The sequence below is a fragment of the Thamnophis sirtalis genome, unplaced genomic scaffold (genome assembly GCF_051295495.1).
Source record: "Thamnophis sirtalis isolate CommonGarterSnake01/CBP01778 unplaced genomic scaffold, rThaSir2_p1.2 scaffold_2, whole genome shotgun sequence".
Taxonomy (NCBI): domain Eukaryota; kingdom Metazoa; phylum Chordata; class Lepidosauria; order Squamata; family Natricidae; genus Thamnophis; species Thamnophis sirtalis.
The window spans coordinates 82,966,706-82,988,603 of NW_028261382.1; the positions used below are offsets into that span (position 1 = coordinate 82,966,706).

The following is a 21,898-nucleotide window of genomic DNA, read 5'->3' on the forward strand; positions in this document are numbered from 1 at the left end:
TAGCTATACGTCCTATAAGTAAAATTTTACTACTGCTGCTAAACTCTCCAATGGATAAATAAAACTAACCAATAAAATAGAATGATGTAAAAAGACAATGAAAATAGATTTACTGTTAAACTGCAGTCTAAGTGGCTGACATGTCTGGTAAGAATTCTTTGTGTTCTACTTTTTGTAATTAATGTAACCTCTGGGGGAAAATTGAGAAAATGACTGATGGTTCAAATAAAGTTGAATTTGCATGTCTTAATATTTAATTCATTTATTTACTGGAATACTCTGCTGCAATCAAACTGTTCTCAGCAGTTCACGTCAATGGAAATACAGTAAACATCTAGAATAAAAATATAAACACGATCATATAGTTGTCCCCAAGCTGCCTGAAATAACCCTGAAATTTGAATCAGGAGTGTTAAAATCAAAACAGATAAGTGTGAATAGAAACCCCTATGGAAAATGAAAAAAAAAAGTGATTTACAGAATGGCTTTGATGATTAGACAGGATGGATTATAGAAAGAAGAGAATCATGATGTAACTTTAGAGAGAAAGTTTAATAACAATATTGATAGCACTTAGGCTTATATACTGCTTCACAGTGTTTTACATTGTAAACTCTCTAAGTGGTTAACAGAGTTAGCATATTGCCCCCAACAATCTGCGTCCTCATTTTACCAATGTCGGAAAGATGGAAGGCTGAGTCAACCTTGAGCCCATTAGGATCAAACTCCAGACTATGAGCAGAGTTAGCCTGCAATACTGCATTCTAACCACCAGGACTAAAATATAATTCTCCTTATAACTGCTGTGAAGTATATTGGAAGCTAGTTTTTTCTTTCTTTTCTATATTTTTTACTTTTTTTCTCTCTCGCATTTTTAGCTTTCTCTCCGATTCCTTTCTTTTCCCCCCCTTACTTTGGTTTTATCTTCCTTTTTAAAAGTTTTAGTGAAAATTATATATATTAAAAAAATTGAAGCATTCAAAAACTCCTGCAATGACTTCGGAGTCAAGCCAGACATGGCTTGAAAGGATTGAGAACAAGGTTTTTGAATTGCATTGAAACTAATAGAAAGACAGCCCAGGGTCTGAAGGGCAGAGCTGATAGGGTCATGTTGGTGATTACCAACCTACCAATAACAGGCCAGTGAATTCTGGACAAGAGAAGATTTCAAAGCATCTTCAAAACCAAGCCCATGAGGAGCATATTGCAGTAGTAGTCTGATGAGTGTTGACGAAGGCATGAATTGCAGCTTGCCTCCTGGAGAAAACCTGTGGTTTTCAAGAAAAGATTGGGCAACCATTGTCCTAGATGGTGTAAGGTCTCCGATCTTGGGCAATGGTTTGGATTAGAAGACATTCAAGATGCTTCCAGTCCTATGATTCAAGGTCCTCTTGCTTCAATTGGGACCATAACTGGTGCACCAAACGAAGGTGGGAAAAGGTCCTGTGGCTACAACCTCCAATGCCCATCTGACAGTTGTTGGGAATCTGTGATTTCAAAGTCTTTGATGCGCTTCCTCAAGTATACCCTACCCACAAATAACACTGGAGGCTTCAAAAACAAATAACAAAACAGATAACAAATAACCTTCTAAGGTTATAACTTGTTTCATCACAACCTCCAGACATTGGGTTACTGCATGTCCTTTACTTCGCAGAGTTATACCACAATATTTACTTTCACACAAATATACATTCTTTCGCATGCTTCAGTTGCAGAAATGAAAAACATACTGGGCTTCAATGGTCAGTTGGTGAGTTTTAGTCCCTAAATTAGATTTCCTCATGTCAGCAAAATTTTCAAATTTAATATACATCAATAAAATATTACATCTACTGTAATCATACATCAGGGATCATAAAGACTAAGATCTTCTCAGTTCTCACTGGGCAAAATTTCCCCATATTTGCACAGGAATAGCTTATCAGAGGTCCTTTTTACCGCTTATCAAAAAGTTCTTATTTAAATGTCCCTGTTGGGATTGAGTAATGAGTTCATGTGTTGTCCAAAGGGGGAAAAAACACATCTATCTGTTTTGGGTTAATTTACCCAGGTTTGGGAAGCACTAAATTAACTTCTTAGATAGGCTTTTAAATTTTGCAATGCAGGTGGAGTCTGTCTGTATTAAGTCATTTCTAAAAAAGGAAATGCAAGACATTCAGGCTTGAATGCATTCAGATTGCCTATGGTGGAAAACTACACCCTTCTGAGGTGAAACTATTATTATCTAACTGCTAGCTTATGGACAGGGTCATGTTTACTCACCCTTAGGAAGAAATGAACTCTGCATATACTCTTAAGACAAATTGGCTCATTAGTTTCAGGAAGGTAATGCCAGTGTTTTTTCTCCCTTTTTCCTGTTGTGAGTCTTCGTTAACATGAAAATGAATAGTAAATCAGCAGAAATTCATTCTCTGTATAAAAAAGCTATTCAAGAAACTTTAGTGTCAGAATTTTTGCTAGCTCTCTGAGTTACTTAAAAAACTCAAGGAAATGGCAGGAAAGGTTAAAAAAAATCCAACCTCTTTTCAGATCTCTGTGTCCATATTTTGCTCCCCAAACAAGTAGCCACAGCTATTTAGGCATTATTTGATACATTTGTCCCAATTTCTGGGCCTGTTGTCAGCATCCTGACATGGCAATATGCTAAGTCATCATGTGGTTTATCTATGTGGAAAGTTGAATGCAGTGTGTATTCCATATACTGCACTTATAAAGTGCAGAATAAAAATTTTGGGCCCCAGAATTTTTTAAAAAACCAACAACCAATTACAGATAGGGGAATCCAAGGTGAAAATATAGATTTATGTTTAATAAGCTATAGATATGCCATTTTTAAAAAATAAAAAGCAATGGAAAACCATCAATTTGATAGAATCTGCTATACCTACCGTGACCATTCATTACAAAGACTAGTCTTTCATTTCAAAAGGACGTCCTTTAGATTTATTTTTCCAAAACTCACTTTCTTTTTGTTCTTTAACTTTGACTGTATAAATTTCAGGCACAGGATTTGCATTCTTCTGAAAAATAAGGAAATATTATAGCACTATTATCAGGACTGTTGATAATGAAACATCTGCAAGAACACTTCCGAGCTCAGAGACCACCAAGGCGAATGACAAATAACATTTAGTCTTTTTTATACAAATTGACTTGTTGGATTTTAGATATTTTTAATAGAACAGTTGTCCTTGCTTTTGAATTTCCCTTTTTGAAGCAAATATATAAACATAAACAATTTTTTAATCCTTATAAACCTCTTCAGATTTGTCCTTTTTCAGTCGAGTCCTTTATTTTTTTTTTTTTCCAAGAAGCCTTTATCTGCACCGCAGGTATGTGCAAATAAAGGCAGAGCAACCGATGGCCTTCCGCATATTTTGTACCGCTGCCGTCCTTGCTAGGGGTAATGGGAATCACTCCAAAGCAAACCACAAAAGGAGGAACCGGTCTACCGCACCCTCCGGAGTAAACAAACTTCAGATCCTGCGCTGGAAGCCACGCCCCTTTCCCCTGACAGATCTCGCGGGATTCGGCTCGGCTCTGGAGAGCGCCCGAGGCTCCCCTCCAGCGTTTTCCATTTGGGAGAGGGCGTGGCATGGCGCTGTCGCGAGACTAGGAACCGGCTGGCTGGCGTCTCCGCGGTGCCGGTTGCTCAGTCTGGCCGCGCGAGGAGGAGGAACTGCCGCTGGTCTTACGGATGCGCTGCTGAGGCCGACGGAGCCACCGCTATGTCGCTGCCGGACTCCCCGACCTCTCCGGCCCCGCGCTGGGCCCCGACGCACGTCCAAGTGACGGTTCTCCAGGCGCGGGGTCTGCGCTCCAAAGCCAAAGCCAAGGGCGGTGGCAGCGGCAGCGATGCCTACGCCGTCATGGCGCTGGGCAAGGAGAAGTTCGCCACCTCGGTGGCCGAGCGCTGCCTCGGCTCGCCCGTGTGGCGGGAGGAGGCCACTTTCGAGCTGCCCTCGCTGCCCCGACGAGGCCTGGGCGGGCCCGCCGGGCCTGGGCCGAACGCCGTGCTGCAGCTGAGCGTCCTCCACCGCGCGCTGCTCGGCCTCGACAAGTTCTTGGGCCGCGCCGAGATCAGCCTGGGCGAGCTGCAGAGCGAAGGCGGCCGCCGCAGCACCCGGTGAGCGACCCAGGGGAGCCTCCGGGCTCATGGGCAGTCCACCTGCGCGGGGAGGAAGAAAGCGGGGCGGGTGATGGCGCCTGTCGGGGCCAACCTCGTTTTCTCCAGGACTGGTTTTTGCTTCCCTGGGGAAATGTGCAGAGAAATGTGAAATTATATATTCGAACCTTTTTTTTTCTTCCTCTCCCCGTGGTTAAACATCTGAAGATCTAATTGTCAAGTATCTCGAGTTCTAATATGACATCTCTAGATCTCTAATGTCTGGAAAGTTGATTGTCCAAATAATGGCACATTAGGTGTGTGCTATGAGATGACGGATTTCTTAGTCAAATGGAGCCTCCACCTTCAGGGGCAGTGTATATGTGCGCACCTGAAATGAGGGGAATACAGCTGAAATCGGGCAGCATAATGGGAAAGGAGGGAATGCCTCGTAGTAGGACCTGTTTGTATGTTTTGTTGTGTATTGTGAGAGCCTCCCAAAAGTTGATAATGGGAATCCAGATAGCGTTCCTTTGTTAGGAGAATAAAATGTTATTTTAAAGGCTTGTATGTTTTGTTGTGTATTGTGAGAGCCTCCCAAAAGTTGATAATGGGAATCCAGATAGCGTTCCTTTGTTAGGAGAATAAAATGTTATTTTAAAGGCTTGTATGTTTTGTTGTGTATTGTGAGAGCCTCCCAAAAGTTGATAATGGGAATCCAGATAGCGTTCCTTTGTTAGGAGAATAAAATGTTATTTTAAAGGCCAAGCTCATATTTACCATAACATAAGTTTTGGATAGGTCAGTTCAGTAGTTTTTTGATTTAGTTTTGTGCTTTCAGTAGATTTTTGGTTTAGTTTTGTGCTAAAATACTCATTTTAGTTAAATGTAGGGGGGGTGGAATAGTTCTGCTGGATACAATTAGAGGCTAGCCAGCACACTTTAGTTTGCGCTTTTAATACAGACTTTTAATTAAAAGGGAAGCCAATTTGGGGGGTGGGGAAAATCAACGTCCTGTTTTCAAGTTATGGTGATTCCATTCAACTTTTATAAATGAACCCAATGTACAAAACTCAATAATACTTCCAAAAAATGCCCAAGGAAGATATAAAATGATCAATTCTTGTTTTTCATTCAGCAGCTAATATGCTTCTTCTGTTTAATAGATGTTGATCTGCTAATAGTTAAAGATAAACTTACTCTGTATAAATGCAGTTACGTTCTTTTTACATTTTTCAAAACAAATATTCATTACCTTTTTTCCAGTAAAATTGGTTTTTGATACTGCAAACAAAAGCTGCCCTTTAAGAATCTAATAGAGTTCAATGAAATAAGTATCTAATGGAGCCAAGGATGAATTTCCTTGATTATGAAATACTAAACTGAGAATGACATTTACAATTCTAAATTTGGGGACAATAAGACAATAAAAGAAGCTTCATTTTTAAATTACAATTTGAACTGAAAAAGAATTGTAAACCAGCAGAAAATATAGTAATATAGAATATTGGTATAAAAATTAAGTTAGGAGAAACAGTGGTGGATGAGCATGAGTAGAATCCAGTAATTTGATGAAATATCAGTGAACTTTGAATGCTTGGAGATTTAACTTTTTTCCCCAAACCCCAGTGTTAATTTAAATACCATACTTTTAATAGATTGAACTACTAGTAATGTAAAACTGGAGGCTAGGGGGAAAGAAGGGTAAATAATCCAAATGAAATGGATTAAGGTACCAATAATTAGGAGTTATTGAAAAGAATGAAGACTTCAATTTCAGTCCAAAATGTAGTCCTATTTAATAAAAGATTGGGTTAGACTTTTATCTTTCGAGGAAAATACTGGAATCTGAAATTCTAGAGTTAGTGCAAGGTTTTTGATCAAGATGATAATGTTTTCAAATGTTTATATGGCAATTTGTAAACTCAAGTTGGGTGTGTTCCTTTTATAAAATGGTGCATCATGATGGGGCAGGTAAAGTATCTATATTTAGTAGTTGCTAGGAATGAGTCAGAGTTTTCTGTAAGTCCTTATAGCCATGTACTCATTGTTTGGATTTTAGCATCCCCACAAAACAGCCTACTTGATTTTGTAACATAATAATTTGAATGTTACTAGTTCAGAGAGAAGTTGGAAAAGGGAGTTTACATATATACCTATTGCTCTATTTACCTTGTGATAAAAAACCCCATATGAATACATCAGATAAACACTAGTAAACAGAATATTTTTTAAAAAATATCAAATGTAATTTATACAAATCCAGTATCATTTACTATGCTTCAACCTATTATATTTGTTCAATTCATATATTTCTTGATATATTTTCTTTGGTTAAAATTATTTCCTCCCATAAATAGTTTTTCATACATTAAAAAACATTGTAATTTTATATTCTTTGTGGTGAGAATGAATGTGCTTTGAAACCAAATGTTCATTGTTATGTGAGGTATCATAGTATTTTGCTACTTGTTATTCTGTAGGAGCAAAGAAGTTGCTTTAGGGTGGTATATGAATTTAATAAATAGACGTTCTTTGTACAGACTGGAAGTGATAGTAAAGTGGATAGCTTGTATCTTCATTGTTGAAAGTCATGTTTATAGTACTTCCCCTAATTTTTACGTATGTTTTTATACTTGTTTAAATGTTGTAAAGGAGGCTATTTGTGTTTATTTTTAAATATCCTCTGTGGGGTAATGCAGAATACTTCCAGACTAATAGTCTGTTAAAATTTATTGTTCTGCTATTGAAGCTAGCTATGTCAGGATTCCTGCTGCAAAACAGCTCCACATACTAAAAAGCATGCTTTAAAAGTAAAAGATTAAATATTTAAGACTATTAATCGGTTGTAATTCTATGGCCCTTTGGAAAATGTCTCAGACTGTTAAATGTGCCAAAATTTCTTTGTTTTGCCATCTTTCCAGTCTGAAAAAACAACTAGATATAAATGAAATTACGTTCCAGTAGTAATAGTTGAGAACCAAATTCACATTGAATAAAGCCATTTGTTTAAAGTAAAAATAATATACACGCATAGTAGATAATGTATCACTGTTTTGTCTTGAAGTACAGAAAATGATACTTTAGAACAAAATACCATGATTCTTTCCTTTGGTCAGCAATGTTTTTAGGCTGAGCTCATATTTCAGTGTTAGGAATGTAAATTACAATATATTATGATAACATTATTTTCTTAAAATCATATCAGGTATAGTTGATAAGTGGTAGCTCTCTTGCAAAGGCTGAACTATAACAAGTCCAGCAGGCTTACCAAGTTTACACTGACAGTCTCGAATTCTTTGTACAACCATGAGAAGCATCCAGAGAATGTTTGAAGGGAAGGCCCTGTTCATAACTTTCTTACTACAATCAGCAGCCCAATGTCAGCTAAGCCATTGGATTGGTTTTAGAAAAGAAAACCAGAGCTGTTTGATCTCCTTATTTTTTTCTGATTTAATCACCTTTACATCTGCAATTGATTGACTATAATGGCATCATATATTTTAAATCTGTTGGTCTTTTTTCATTTGAAAATTGTATCCTTTTACAGCGACAGCCTTGTACTAAATGGGTAGTTTTTGATATACAATAGTACTTTTCCTATGGGATGGAAAATACGCAGCCATGTTGCAGGTAATGGACATGGTTTTGAACCAAGAAATATCCCACTTAGAATAATATCACTTAGATGAGATGACCTAGTTGAAGAGCAGTTGCACAATATCACATGATATTCAGAGGGAGGTAGGAAAGAAATGAATTGCTTTATATCTGGTGCTTTTTCTCATTCTGTTACTCTGTTTTGTTCTTTTCCCAGGCTTGGTATGTAAACTTTGCATGCAATTTTCTTATAAAATGGAAATACTTAAAATTAAAGAAATTGCATGAATACTGGTAGTCCCTGACTTACAATCATTAGTTTCATAATTGAAGCTACCATGGCACTTGACTTACAACCCGCCTTCCCACTGATGACTGTCACAGCCATGGTCATGTGATCAAAATCTGGACTCTTGCAGCTGGTATTATTTACAGCAATGTGGCATCACAAGGCCATGTGATTGCCATTTATGACCTTCCCAGCCAGGTTTTGACAAGCAAAATCAATGTGGGAAGCCAGTTTTGTTCATTGGTCGAATGATTCACTTAACGATTGCAGTGATTTGTAATTAACAGCAGTGGCAAAAAAAAAAAAGCTCATAAAATTGGGTGCGACTCACGTAACCACCTTGCTTGGCAATGGAAATTATGTTCCCAGTTGTGGTTGTAAGTCGAGGACTACCTGTTCCTCTTTCAGCTTCCGAAATCTTTTTCTGGTAATAACTTTCTTCTTTTCTTTCTTTCTAGTCATGCTATCTCCTATGCTGTATCCAGTTCCATTCAAGGCTATACTACAGTACTTGTCTTGGTTCATGTTGTACCTGTGAGGGAGCGAAAAGGTTAGAGAAACCAAGATGGCTTGCATCTTAGGCTCGAAGAGAGAAGCAGTTCATTCTTTGCCATATACTTCCTTATGCTTATCAGTGGCATTTCAGCAGTTACCATTGTATTAAAATCTTACTGAAGGAGTTTGGGAAACAGCCAGAGCTTTACTGTGTTTTTATATTGTAGCAATTTAAAATTACAGAACTGTTGCATAATTTAAAAAAAAAAACAACCACCAACAGAATAGGGGGATCTAGAAAAAAAAGTTTCAAGATCCTATTAAAAGCAAAACTTTTCCTCAATTATATTCTTGTATCTTAAGAGTGAAAGCACTCACTTCTCATTGCAGCAGATAAATCTATATCTTTAGATCTATATCTAAATCTTCAATTTAGATAAGGCTCATCTTATTTAAGTGCCTCAATTCTCCTTTCTAACCAGTTATATAAAAACAAAGTCTGGATGCATGATACTTTGATCAGAAGGTTTAAAATTCTTATAGAAACATGTTCCTCTTTTGCTAAACAATTTGAAAATCTCCTTAAATTGGAATGATAACAGTAATTATTGTTTATGGACATATACTGTATATAAATAGATAAATAACATGTCTTAAATTCACACTAAATTATTATGAACATCTTTTTTCAAGACTTTTTTGCTTGATATCTATCTATGTATAATAGTTCAGAGCCACCCTTTCTAGCTATGTAATCAGAGAGACCCTTTTTCTGATATTGGTACATTAGCTTTAAAATAAAAGAGCTATCTATAATTGTAACTCTTTTGAGATTGATGCAGCACATTGGAGGAATAAATAATTTGAGTGATTTCTTTTTCTCTTTTTTTACATTATCCTTTTCTGGAACAGTATCACTAGCCACCATCATTTCATAGTTATAGAGAATTTGATTCTTCTTTTATTTGGGATAAAACTCTGCAAGGAGCATTTTGGAATTAGTGTCCATGTTCCTAACTCCTGATTTCACTTTCCATGTATACAGATGGTACAAGCTTCACTCCAAACCGGGGAAGAAGGAAAAAGAGCGGGGCGAGATTGAGGTGGATATCCAGTTCATGAGGAGCAACATGACAGCCAGTATGTTTGATCTCTCCATGAAGGATAAGCCTCGGACTCCCTTTAGCAAGCTGAAAAACAAATTAAAAGGGAAAAGGGGCAATGGATTGCCAGACACGGCTTCAGCAATTATTCCTAGCATTACTCACTCTCCAGCTGACAGTGAAGAAGAGTCAAATGACAAGGAGAAGAAAAAGTCAAAGTTCAAGACACTGTTCTCTAAACCTGGTTTGCATAAAAGCAATATTTCCCAGTCCATGTCTGTGCTACCCACACTCCAGCCTGTTTCGGAGAGAGTTCGACTTCGACCCAGTGACTTTCAGTCACAGTGGAGTGATGAAGATGATGACACTTTGACAACAGTCTCTGAGAGTAAGTAGCCTGTTCATTAAGAGAAACAGTTTTAGAAACTCTTCTTAGGCCTGTGTCTAACTTTGAGATACCATACATTTTCTTTTTTTAAAAAATCAAAATTGAGTTCTCCCTATCTTTGCGATAATGGAGCTGTCATGATGATCTGTAGTACATGTCAATGGTTAAAGTCCGCTTTAAATAATCCCCAATCATAAATATATTGTTGCTAAATATCCTTAATTTGTATAGATAAGTATTTTCAGAAATTAAGTACTTAACCGAATTCTGATAGCAATGTTACTTTTTCTTTTCAGACCCCTCTACAAACAGAGCCAACAATAACGCACTTGGTCCCCCCTCTGTCATGACGCACAAGAGAACTGGTAGTGGAGACTCCAAGCAATTAAACCAAATAATTGCTGGCAGTGCCAAGAAGGATATGCATTCTTTATTTGGCCTCAGGTCCAAAAATGACCCAGTTTCCAGATCCAATCTGTGTATCAATGGAAGCCATGTTTACATGGAAGAAAATGAATCAAAGAACGACCTCGTTTCAAAAGAAGGCACTACATCTCCTCAGACATCCCAGCGAAAACGCCTCTTTTTGTCTCAGGAAAACCTATCTTTCGAACACGACAAGGAACTTGAAAACCCTGCAGGGTTGGCCCTTGATAAATTGCCGTCTGGGTCATCTTCATTGGAATCCTTTAAAGCCATGACTCTGCCATCGTATAAATTGCTTGCTGGTGGAGATTCAGTAGAAAATAACACTCCATTTGTTTCAGACACTCCAAAAGAAACCAAGGAGATCAAAAAACAGGAGAACAAGAAGTCTGGCTTGCTGTCTCTTGTGACAGGGAAAAAAGAAGCAAAAACCAGTGAGGAGAACACTGAAAGTTCTCTGAAGGCAAAGGAAGTGAAGCGTAATGAAAAAGAATTGGCCAGAAAAGAGACAAACCCTTTTGAGCTCCCTGTGGATGGCAAAAGGGGCCATGGCGCACCTAAGAGTAATGCCACAGATATTGTCATTGCAAAGACGTCAGTAAACCCTTTCAGTGAGAACATTGCGGAAGGAGAGAAACCAGAAAAGAATGCTGCTTCTGTGAAACCTTCTCAGACGAAACCTGTCAAACCCAGGTTAGTGAGGAGGGATACTTAAATTCTTTCTAATATCATCATCATCATCTTATTTGTCAGGGCTGCCCAATTTAGAAAACTGGGCAGCTTATAACATTGGAATACACAGTGAACAGTTAAAAACATAATACTAAAACATAACAGCCCACACAAAAAAGCAGCCATAACAAACATACAAGGGCTCCATAGACTCATCAATTAAGAGTTACAGTGCATGGTACTCAATCTCTTTGAAGAGGTGGGCAGCATATAAATTGTATAAATAATAAAATAACTTCAGATTTGATAACTGAGCCAAATCTTAAGAGCTTTCCAGAACCCCAGGAAAGAGGGTGTCATAGATATCATGGATGGGATGGGATCGAGGATGCCATTTCAAAGGTCACAAATATCTTATCTTATAATGCATTTAGTAAGATTGATCTTTTACCTGGGCAGGTATAAATTTCAGGGCGTATCTGATCTGGGTATTTAGCAGCCAGATCATTTTGCAGGTGACATGCATGGCTCTGTCTTCTTGAAAAAGGAGAGTAACATTTGATCTTTGCAGGCTACCTTGTTTTCTTTTAAGGAGAAAAAGCAAAATAGTTGCTATTCTTGCCCTCAGGGTAGAAATGTTCCTCATAGAGCTTCTAGAGCTGGAACATGAAGGGAATTCGAAGAATTATTTGAGAAGCAAACTGGGCTACTTATGTTGTATAAGATGATTATATTTGTAAAGTAGTCCACTTTTCCAAACTAAATGTTTATAAACCTTGTCTTTTGTAAGGGAAGTGTGCCTATCAAAAATAGTGCTGTGCTTTCTAACTTTTGTGTCTTTGCTGCTTTATATATCTGAAGGCTTTGCTGCTCATACAGTCTATTTAATCTGCTGAGATTAACAAATTAATATCTTACAAACATGTTTTGCTAAGATAGTTTATTGCTTTTACATTCTATTAAAAAAGTATCACAACATAAAAAGTATGCTTGGGTGCTTCACTACAGCCCTGTGTCCCTTATTACTAACCTACACCAACTTTTCTAAACTTTTTATCTAAAATATGTCTGCTTGTCTCAGGTTGCATCTGCAACTGACATGCAGGTTTTATTTTGTCCCTTCTTACAGACTGGGCGTGTCTTCAGAGGATGAAACCAAAGCTACATCTTTTCCTCCTGTCCCTCTTCCTCCTATTTGCTATCCTTCAAATAATGAAAATAATCCTTTTACTTCTAAATTTGATGAAGAACAGAAAACTCAGGAAGTTGGTAGGTTTGAGAGCTCAAAGAATGTTTCCGTTAATAATCCATTCAGTACAAAATGGATGCAGGATTCTGGAGACCTGGAATGCTCTGCCGTTTCTACCCGCCTTCCTTCAACCTCTGGCCATGAAAATAATCCCTTCTCTCCTAAATGGGGACAAGAATCTCATACGCAGGAGATGGAAACCTCTTCCTTATATTCTCTACATTCTGCAGCTTCCACTACTGAAACTCATACTATTCCTTCTCAGCTTTCTAACGTTAATGATCCCTTTGTAATCAAAGTGGGACAGGAATCTGAAAGAATTAAAAGTCCTCCCACATCTATAGGTTCTGTTTCTTTAACTGAAAACATTGATAATTCCAAGTACAGAGATGATGCTTCTTCAGAAAAGTTTCAAGATGAAAACTTAACTAATCAAACCAATACTGTATCCAACTTCTCTGGCTCTCTATCTGAAAGTCTTCCACCACAGTTTTCTGACCTAGTTAGAGTAAACCAAAAGCCCTCATATGACAAAGTGCATATAGTACTGCCTTTTAAAGAAAAGAACGGGATGAAAAAGTCGGTAGCCTTTGCCCTTGATGAATCAAAAGAGGATGTAATAAATAGTCATAATGACAGTGCAGATGAAGATTCATTTGAGGTAAATGTAAATAAAGAAGCCCTAAATTCATTTGAAAAGAACAGTGGCCAGGTAATTGAATTAAACATAGAGAAAAGTTGCGGCTCTAAGCCTGATGAAGAAGACATAATTTCTGTTCATACTAGTGGTAACCCCTTAAAGAAGGAAGTTGAATCTGGTTTATCTACAAAGAACCCACTGCTACCAGTTGCAAGAGTCCTCAATCCTCTGCAAACCAAAATGTCAGTTCCTGAACTGAGTGACAAAATACACACTGTACCACCAAAACCAGCACCAAGAAATATTTTGAAAGTGAAAAAAGGTGTACCTCTAACTGATGAACCAAAAGGAGAAGATGTATCAAGCCATGCATCTGTTCTCAAAGAGGTTTCTTCAGACAGTTCAACCATTAGTGAGAAGCCAAGCCATATTTGCTCATTAACTTCAGAAATGGCTGTCCTTCCTCATATATATGATAATGGTAATACTGGCTCATCTCAAAGTATTAAGGATGACACTAACCACATGATGAGAACATCACTTGGAATTTCAGGTTCCGGAGAGCTGAATGTAAAGCCCATTACTCTTCCTGTTATTCCAGAAGTAGCTTCAGATGATGAGCAATTAGGTGATTATCAACGGAATCCTGAAAATATAACATTAAGTGAAGATTTGTCAAGAAATGAAGATGGCTTTATGAACTTGTGGGCTTCTGCTGAGAGGACAGATCTGACATCAACTAAGAAAGCTATTGGAGAGACTGTATCAGGTCTCATGCAAATGAGTAATTTTGGCAATTCATCCAACAGATTGTTGAAGGATCCAACCAACAATGTACACAAAAACCCAAATCATAACCTAACAGGTATAGAAAAGGAGTGTGGAGAACACTCTAACAAAGATAGGCAGGATGATTGTCCTGAGTCTTCTGCTAAGCCTGTTTCTCTTTACCCTCTATCTAATTCTTCTCAGTCTTGCTCTGTTAGCTCTTTCCAGTCTGATTCTCATGGCTTTAATAAAGCAGAATCTCCAAAAAAAGCTACAACGGAAGAATTGGATGCCAAAATGGAAAGCTCTGGTAGGAAGAAGCTGCTTCAGGCATGGGTTTCACCCTCTGAAACACATCCCAATCCTGGTGGAAATTCTGCCAAACTCAGGTGAGAAGACAAGCAAGATGGGTATGGGAGATCCAATATAAAAAGCATTAGCTGCTGTTGTATCCTTGATATATCTCTCCTTGGTGGGAAGGTGGAAAAGCTAACTTTATTTGTAATTTTAATAAATGGAATGGGGAAACAAGTCATGGGGATATACTCCGTACCTATCCTGGTTTACTTCCATTATTTTGTCATGTATCTCTAATTTGTTATGAAAATAAAATAGTAAAAGTAAAAAATCCCCTACTTTGGCATAAATTCCTTCGAGGAAGGACAGAATATAAATATATTAAGTAAACCTTTAGTCTTATTTGAGCAGGTTATTTAATACACTGTGTCAACTTGTAGTTCCACCATATGAAGATGCCAGCGGTACAAAGGTTTTGTCTTAAATTTGAAGGCGAAAGGTAAGAGACAAGGAAAAAAGTGACTTTGCAGGATTTATGTGTGCAGTGCTCTGTTACATTCAGAGTAAATCTATGTTATTCACTGTAGATGTTATCTCTTTCAGACTTCATCCTGTGAAGCCAATGAATGCTTCAACTAACCAACCATCTGCAAAAACCTTGAGCATAAGTACTAAAATGCTGGATAATCAAACTGAATTCAATCTAAAGGTACTTAAGGCATTTTTTAAATGTAATGGGCAATCTCTGGTTCTGTAATTTCTGTTGATTCTCACTGTAGAGTAAATGAAAATTGAATATTAGAATATGTTAAAGCACAGTATAATATTCAATTTTTATTATTATAATCATAGACCATTATAAATAAAATAATATGCAATTAAAATTCTAGAATAAATAGCAATAACACTTAGACTTATATACCACTTTACAGTGCTTTACAGCCCTCTTTAAGCGATTTACAGAGTCATCCTATTGCTCCCAAATATCTGGGTCCTCATTTTACCCACCTCAGAAGGATGGAAGGCTGAGTCAACCCTGAGCCTGGGGAGATTTGATCTGTCAAATTGAGGCAGCTGGCAGGCAGCAGAAGCAGCTTGCAGTACTGCACTATAACCACTGTGCCACCACTGTGCCAATAACAGATAAAATCTATGATAAAATCCAGTCTGTCAATTTATACGTGGTCTAATATTTTGTAGTTGTGGTTAACATTTGTGTTCCTTGTACTCTGTATTTTTAACTACTTTTTTTATGAAGACAATAGTTGAAGGATAGTATCATCAATTTTAAAATACGACTTGACTGGAGAATGTATGAATTGCTAAAAAATTGGAACTTTCTAAAGGCTTTCAACATAAGAGATTTTGGTATTGGATTATACAATGGTTATTGACTGTGTATGACGATTGTAAGAGTTTGAAATTTTGAGATAATTGTAATGGATGATTTACAAGATTGTCTTGATTTTTGCTGGTTTGAGCAACAGCAACCAGAAGTGGTCTTAGAAAGGCTTAAAATCTCCATATCCATAAATGTACTTGCTAATGCTGCATCTTTACATTTTTGTGATTTTTTAAAAAAAAGCGGTTGCTTTTAAGCATTACTGAAGCATTTTTGAAGTGCATGCTCAATCCCTGAAGCTAAAAGTTTGAACTGCTTTCTGATTTTTGATTCTATTCATGACAACTCTTGCTACTGAAATGACTTTTCCCCTTCTTTCTTTCCTACAGAAATATGACCGTTCAGATCCTGCCTATGCTTATGCTCAGTTAACTCATGATGAACTTATCCAGTTGGTCTTGAAACAAAAAGATATTCTTGCCAAGCGAGATGTCCAGGTACGAGAGCTGGAAGACTACATAGATAACTTACTTGTTAGAGTCATGGAAGCAACGCCCAACATTCTTCGAATTGAAGTCCACCCCAAAAAGAAAGCTGGAAAGATGTAAAATGACACCTCAACCTGTATGAAGACCTTCCTTAGTTAAACCTAAGCAGAGAATGTGAAATGAAATAACTTCCTTTATCAAAACAAAAGTTATTTATTTCTTTGGGTAAAATTGGTTTTCTTGTCTTAGTGACTGGCTAGATACAAACCAAAATGACAATCTTTCTTTAGATACTCTTCTAATACAATGCAAATACTTTGTTCTCTGTTTATGATTAAAAGTATGAGCTTATGAAACTTCAAGAGAGCTATGTGAATCAGTTTTCTACTGTGAATAATATTGCACCTGAAGCATTTATACAGAATTTTATGTTGAGTTAAAAACATTTGCCCGAGTTTTCAAATTTCTGTGGGTAATACTGAGTTTTTGTGCAATATATACAATCTTATCCTAAGCAATCTCTTGCTAATTCACTGAAAACACTGGAATATCATCAAATCCCTCATTTTAATTTGCTGGAAAATGAAAATATTATTGGAAAACTGGATGCCTTTGAAATCATCATTGTGACTTTAACAGGTTCTTGTCAATTGGGGCTTAGGCTGTGGATGTTTACAGTGGATTGTGTACTGAGCTACTTGTGTTATTCATTTGGGAACCATGTAAAAAAATTACATAGTAACAACTGGTGAACAAACATTGCTTCCTTGTGTTGTCTACATTGAAATGGCAAGTGAATAAGAGCATGCAAAACTACAGTTCAGCACTTAGTTTTATAATCTCTTAACTAGACTGGTTTGGGATCCATTGTATTTGATCTGGACTGGGACAAACTGCTAGAGCACCAAACCTCAGTTGTAAGTGATGATTTCTAAATAGAAATTAAAGCAGGGATTAGAAACCTTGGGTTTTTAAAAAAAAACAAAAGTCCAGAAGTAGTATTAAGTTGTTGTTCCTCTATGACTTTAGAAATGTGGATATAACTGGAAGGTTCCCAGATTTTTAACAGTTTGAAAGTACATATTCACACAATTCTTAATTGGCCATGAATATTGACTGAGCTTGCTTTTTAGTCACATCATCTTCGTTCAGAAATTGATGTATTTTTCTTCCTTCCCTTTTACTCAATAAAGTGTTCCCAGTATGTCTTCCTATTTGCGAACACCCACACAAAAATTCCTCTAATGAAGTTCTTTTCAGAAAATCTAAAAAAATTGGTGTACTTAAGTCCTTTTAGAATAACAATCTACACAGGCTAGTACAATTACTTTTGTCAGGAAAGGTCAGATAGTTTGGGGGTTCCAGAAGTCTCTCTCTTTCAGATTCTGTATATATAATTGCTTATGATGGTTATTATGGGTGAAAATAATCTCAGATAAAATTGTAGACTTTCAGAATCCATAACTGATGAGCAAGCAATTAGAAATCTTTTAGGAAATTTTTGTTAAGGGAAAGAAAAGGCATTCTTTTTTCATCAGATGCCATGGCAAATGTATCTGCAATTCTTGAACACTTTCCTCCTTTTCTATGCAGTGAAATTTTGGGTTAAACTTGGCTCCTTTTCAGGAATTGCTGAGTAAATTCTCCATGTATAAACTCTTGTAATTCCAAACATTTATTTGCTATGCCAAGAGCTGTATATGCAATATTGTCAGTTAACTCAAGTTTTCCTTTCTCCTTAAGAATATCTTATCTTGTTTGAATTGAACAAACTTGAATATCTGATAAATTGCTCAAATCTGAGAATATTCATTGATGCTTAAATTTCATTTTATTTGGTCAAAAAAACTAAACAGGGCAGTATTGATGTGAGAGAGTCTGAGGGAGAGAGTCAACAGCAGCAATTTTTTTACATTGAGGAACTTGTTTTGGAAACCTAGAAGCTTTGTTTGACTTGTCTTTCTGATGTAAAGATTTTGAATTGTCAGGCTTTCCCACAGTTAATTTCTCTTTCCCCAGAGGTAGAGAAATGTAGCCAGATCTATTTGTTGCAATAATTACTGGAATACCACATCTAAATGATCTTTCCACAATAGACTATATTGTTTCTGATAAAGGCTAAGGGGAATCAATCACATTTTCCACATACAGTTCATGCAAAGTTTATATAAAATAGATCAAATTTCCTTTTTCCCGTGAAAATAATAGTGTGGTAAAGTGGGAAGAATAAATACAGAATTTTTAAATCTTGTGAACTTTTTAAATGAAAAGTTAAAGAGGTTTTTAATTCTAAAGTAGGGCAGTGGATACCTGGGTGAGTGAGATGTGCCTTGAAAGAAAGAATGTATACTCCAGAGCTAGTAATATTTTGTTTGGGGTGTAGTGGGAAAACCACATTTTCTATGCGCATCTTAAAACTTGCTCTGAACTGGGCATCTTCCTTTTTATGATTTACAACAAATCCATTGTTGTGTTATTACAGATTATTTAATCTATTTTAAACTTTAAATTCTTAGAAGGTAGAAACTACATGTAGAGATTAGCAAGATACTTTGCAGAATTACACAAGTCTCTGCATGTTTATGTTCTAGCCATTCAAATCTACTACTGATTCAAAATTGTTAGCAATCACAGCTAGCTGATTAAATGCAGGTACCTGCAGCAATCCAAGGATTGTTTAGAGACACTGAAGAATTAATCATTTGCTATAGCTGTTTTTTATTATCTTCCTATGCACTTTAATTAAGGATCTGTTTGGCACTGAACAGATCTTCAGTCCTCTTATTATACTTAGTCACCATACTGGATTACAATACAAATTTGTCACCTACATTTACTAACCATTGTACTTGCTACTCTATAATCTGGCAATCACCAAAGATCAGAATACCTTAGGTGGCTACGGTACTCATGTTTTAAGAAGAAGTATAGTTTGTATGACTTGCCAATGCATTCATAACCTAATTACATATTTTAAGGTTTGGTAGGAAATGAATAATATATTTGAATGTCAGATTCTGAGGGAGGAGTAGATCATACTCTCTGTTGTTGCCATAAACTCAGTGTGAAATGTATTGAATAGATATATCTGCCTCTTCCTATGCAGTATAGTTCTAATTCTGAGGAACTATAAAAGGGTTCTTTTTGCCTCATTTGTTTGGTAGAGTTAGAAGAAGCATTTTTGACTTTTCTACAGAAAAGAACAGTGATCTGGCATACTGAAGGCAGTACAGTATTGTGAATTGCTGGTACTGAAATGTGTAACAATACATATTTTATACGTAGAAGAAAAAAATGTGGAGGGTATTTTAAAGTCTAGCTATTTCCCTCTGCTGGTTGTAGCATAATGCAGTATGCTTTTATGAAAAGGCATGCAGGAATTTGTATTGTGTGTCTGATTCCAGAATATCAAATGGCTGCTTTAACACCATGTTCCCTAGGAATAAATTTCTGAAATAGACTGGAATTATGTTCTAAACATGTCCGCTAATAAAATGGTAGGTATCAAAACAAAACAAAAAAGAAATAAAACTCATGCTGGAAAAATTTTGAGCAGATTGAGAAAATCCAAATTTAGAATCCTGAAACAGTGAATTTTAATATAAGTTCCAGTAAGAGAGCATAGTTGTTGGTTATTGTTGAAAAATATGGGAATTGCAATATAGGGAGCGTGTTCAATTTTCAAACCTGAAACAGGCTGTCAGCAGTTTCAATAATTGGAAAGGTCCATTTTGTGTTTAGAACATTCCATAATAACCTTTTGTACAAGGTTGATCTCAACACACACAAAGAAAACTAAATTGGGGAAAGATAGTTTTAAGTCATAACTCCATGTATTTAATGGGTTTTAAGTGGGGCAGTTTCACATATTGTGCAACATACAATGAAGGCGTTACATCTGGGCCCAGTTGTCAACTTTCATACCTTATATATCACTCAATATATAATGTAGAAATAACAGTGCCTTAAAATCAGTATTTTACTGAACGATTTAAATATAACTTCATGAAAATTCTTAAGTTTTAATAAAATGGTTATGCAATGAATAGTCTCCCTCTGTATATTTACCATAGAAGGATTTGAATGTATGTTTATGCTTTGTTACAGTTGGTACATTGCCTGATGGTTTTTATACAAAAACCTTCAGCCTTATGAAATGTTAAAATAAAGTTATTTAAAGTTAAACAAATATGTGTCCTTTGTCCTATATTTTATGCACTGATAGACCCAAGAATGAATAAGCACATTGACTGTTTAGTGAATATCTGCTTAGAAAGCTTGTATCCAGTGGTGAAATTCATTTTTTAAACTATGGGTTCTGTGGGTGTGGCTTGGTGGGCGTGGCAGGGGTAGGACACTGCAAAATCCATTCCCACCCCACTCTGGTACTTGCCAGTTCTCCAAACTACTCAAAATTTTGGCTATCGGTTCTCTGAACTACTAAAGATTTCCTCTACCGGTTGTCCAGAACCTGTCAGAACCTGCTGGATTTCACCCCTGCTTGTATCCAATCCATCGTTTAAACATAATTTTCTTCATATGATTGATGGAAGTGTTTATGAAGGCAGTTTTATGCATGTGATGAAGATTAGCAAATGAGGGAAGCAGAGCATGTGTGAAAGTAAATATAATACTTAGCTAATGGTTCATCACTAAGCTGGGAGTAAAATGTACTATGTGTTTCATTTTCAATGCAATTTTGAATATAATAAAAGTTTGTTGGGAAGGTAGATTTTTTTTGAAAAGTTTTAATTAAAAACACAAAAAAAGAATCCTCCTTCGTTACATCTTGTAAAAGCGTGTCGATTGGTTACAAATACATTTTGTGCGTTTCTTCCACAATCATTACATATACTTCATTCGTATTGTACATCAAAAATCTTTATCTATTTTACTATCAATGTACCACAATTCTCATTTAACTACAATTATTTAAACATGCTTTTATCCGAAATCATTTGTATTTAAAGACACAACCACCTACTGGCATTCATTCGCAATTTCAATAAACCTCCAATGACATTACACCTTTATAACATTCTGAAACAAAATCCGTAAATAAGATATCTAAGCATTTCCCCCCCCTTTCCCCCAACTCACAATTTAAAGCTTATATTCAATTTGCTTTTACTAATACAACACACACACATACACACACACATCATTAAACATTATCCATTAACATTTCCTTGTAGTTTCCCCATCTGGATATTGATCCATTTTCCCCCAAAAAAAATGAAGGAGGAAAAAAGAAAAAAGAAAAAAGGAGTCTGATAGCCACTGCCACTCTAGCCTTCCAAGCCTCTTTTGTGTATGTATGTGTGTGTGTGTGTATATATATACATATACATATACATATATATGTTGTACTCTTTAAAGGAGAAGGGTTCTATCTTTTTCTTTCCTTTTCCTTCTCTTACCAAAATATTTTCCAAGAGCACCTGCAAAAAACAATTCGTGTCCTTGACTCTTTATCAGATTTTGTAAGCAAGTTGCAAACCCTTCAGTTACAAAGTCAGTAAGATCAAAGAGGAATGAACAAAGGATACATTGTTTCAAAAAAACCTCCAGACTCTGGCTTCCGAATGGCAGATTTGACTTTTTCATACTTGTCTCAAGCTTATGGAAAACAAGAATCTTTAATTGTCTTTGGAGGAATTTAATAACAAATGGTAGGAAAAATTTGTTAAAATAAAAAATAGGATTTTAATTCAAGCCAAAAAATAAGGTGATAAAAAATAGAAGGGGAAAAAAATCAATCCGTTCACTTCAAGTGGAGAAACAGGAAGCGTTACAGTCACTTCAATCCACAAAATATTGTTACAAGAAAAAGCAAAAACTTTCCAAGGCAGTCCAATAAGAATTAAATTCGGCGCTTTATTCTTTTACTTAAAGGACTAATTTATCTTTTAAAAAAAGTTTCTTTGGGCAATCTTTCTCAGAATAAAAAAAAACCTCACCCGATGGACTGGAGGCTGCCTGTTTGCCACCGGCTTGAAGCGCTTCCCTTGGGTCAATCAGGGACTTTGTGAT

At 36.4% G+C, this 21,898-nt stretch overlaps 1 protein-coding gene and 1 long non-coding RNA gene across 3 annotated transcripts; one reads left to right on the top strand and one right to left on the bottom strand.

Annotated features, from left to right (window-relative positions):
- Positions 1 to 16: 16 nt before the first annotated feature.
- Positions 17 to 3,490, bottom strand: LOC148048963 (uncharacterized). The gene is made up of 3 exons (XR_015695563.1): positions 3,261 to 3,490; positions 2,892 to 3,023; positions 17 to 334 (listed from the first exon to the last, which is right to left on the bottom strand). It is a non-coding gene; the product is annotated as an uncharacterized LOC148048963 (long non-coding RNA).
- Positions 3,491 to 3,623: 133 nt separating this feature from the next.
- RAB11FIP1 (RAB11 family interacting protein 1) lies at positions 3,624 to 20,054 on the top strand. 2 transcript variants are annotated; one of them, XM_014064708.2, is made up of 6 exons: positions 3,624 to 4,129; positions 9,538 to 9,983; positions 10,280 to 11,102; positions 12,211 to 14,127; positions 14,639 to 14,744; positions 15,767 to 20,054. In XM_014064708.2, the coding sequence occupies exons 1-6, from the start codon at positions 3,732 to 3,734 to the stop codon at positions 15,983 to 15,985; spliced, it is 3,909 nt and encodes a 1,302-aa protein (XP_013920183.2). In that variant the 5' UTR covers positions 3,624 to 3,731; the 3' UTR covers positions 15,986 to 20,054. The 2 variants fall into 2 exon arrangements, with proteins under 2 accessions (XP_013920183.2, XP_013920184.2); XM_014064709.2 differs by lacking the exon at positions 3,624 to 4,129 and adding an exon at positions 7,135 to 8,547.
- The last annotated feature ends 1,844 nt before the right edge of the window (positions 20,055 to 21,898 follow it).

Bases quoted from the DNA above. Each gene is read 5' to 3' on its own strand.
- RAB11FIP1 (XM_014064708.2), top strand. From the start codon at position 3,732: ATGTCGCTGCCGGACTCCCCGACCTCTCCGGCCCCGCGCTGGGCCCCG. The intron at 9,984-10,279 runs GTAAGTAGCCTG...TTTTCTTTTCAG, and splicing joins TTTGACAACAGTCTCTGAGA to ACCCCTCTACAAACAGAGCC. The intron at 14,128-14,638 runs GTGAGAAGACAA...TATCTCTTTCAG, and splicing joins GGAAATTCTGCCAAACTCAG to ACTTCATCCTGTGAAGCCAA.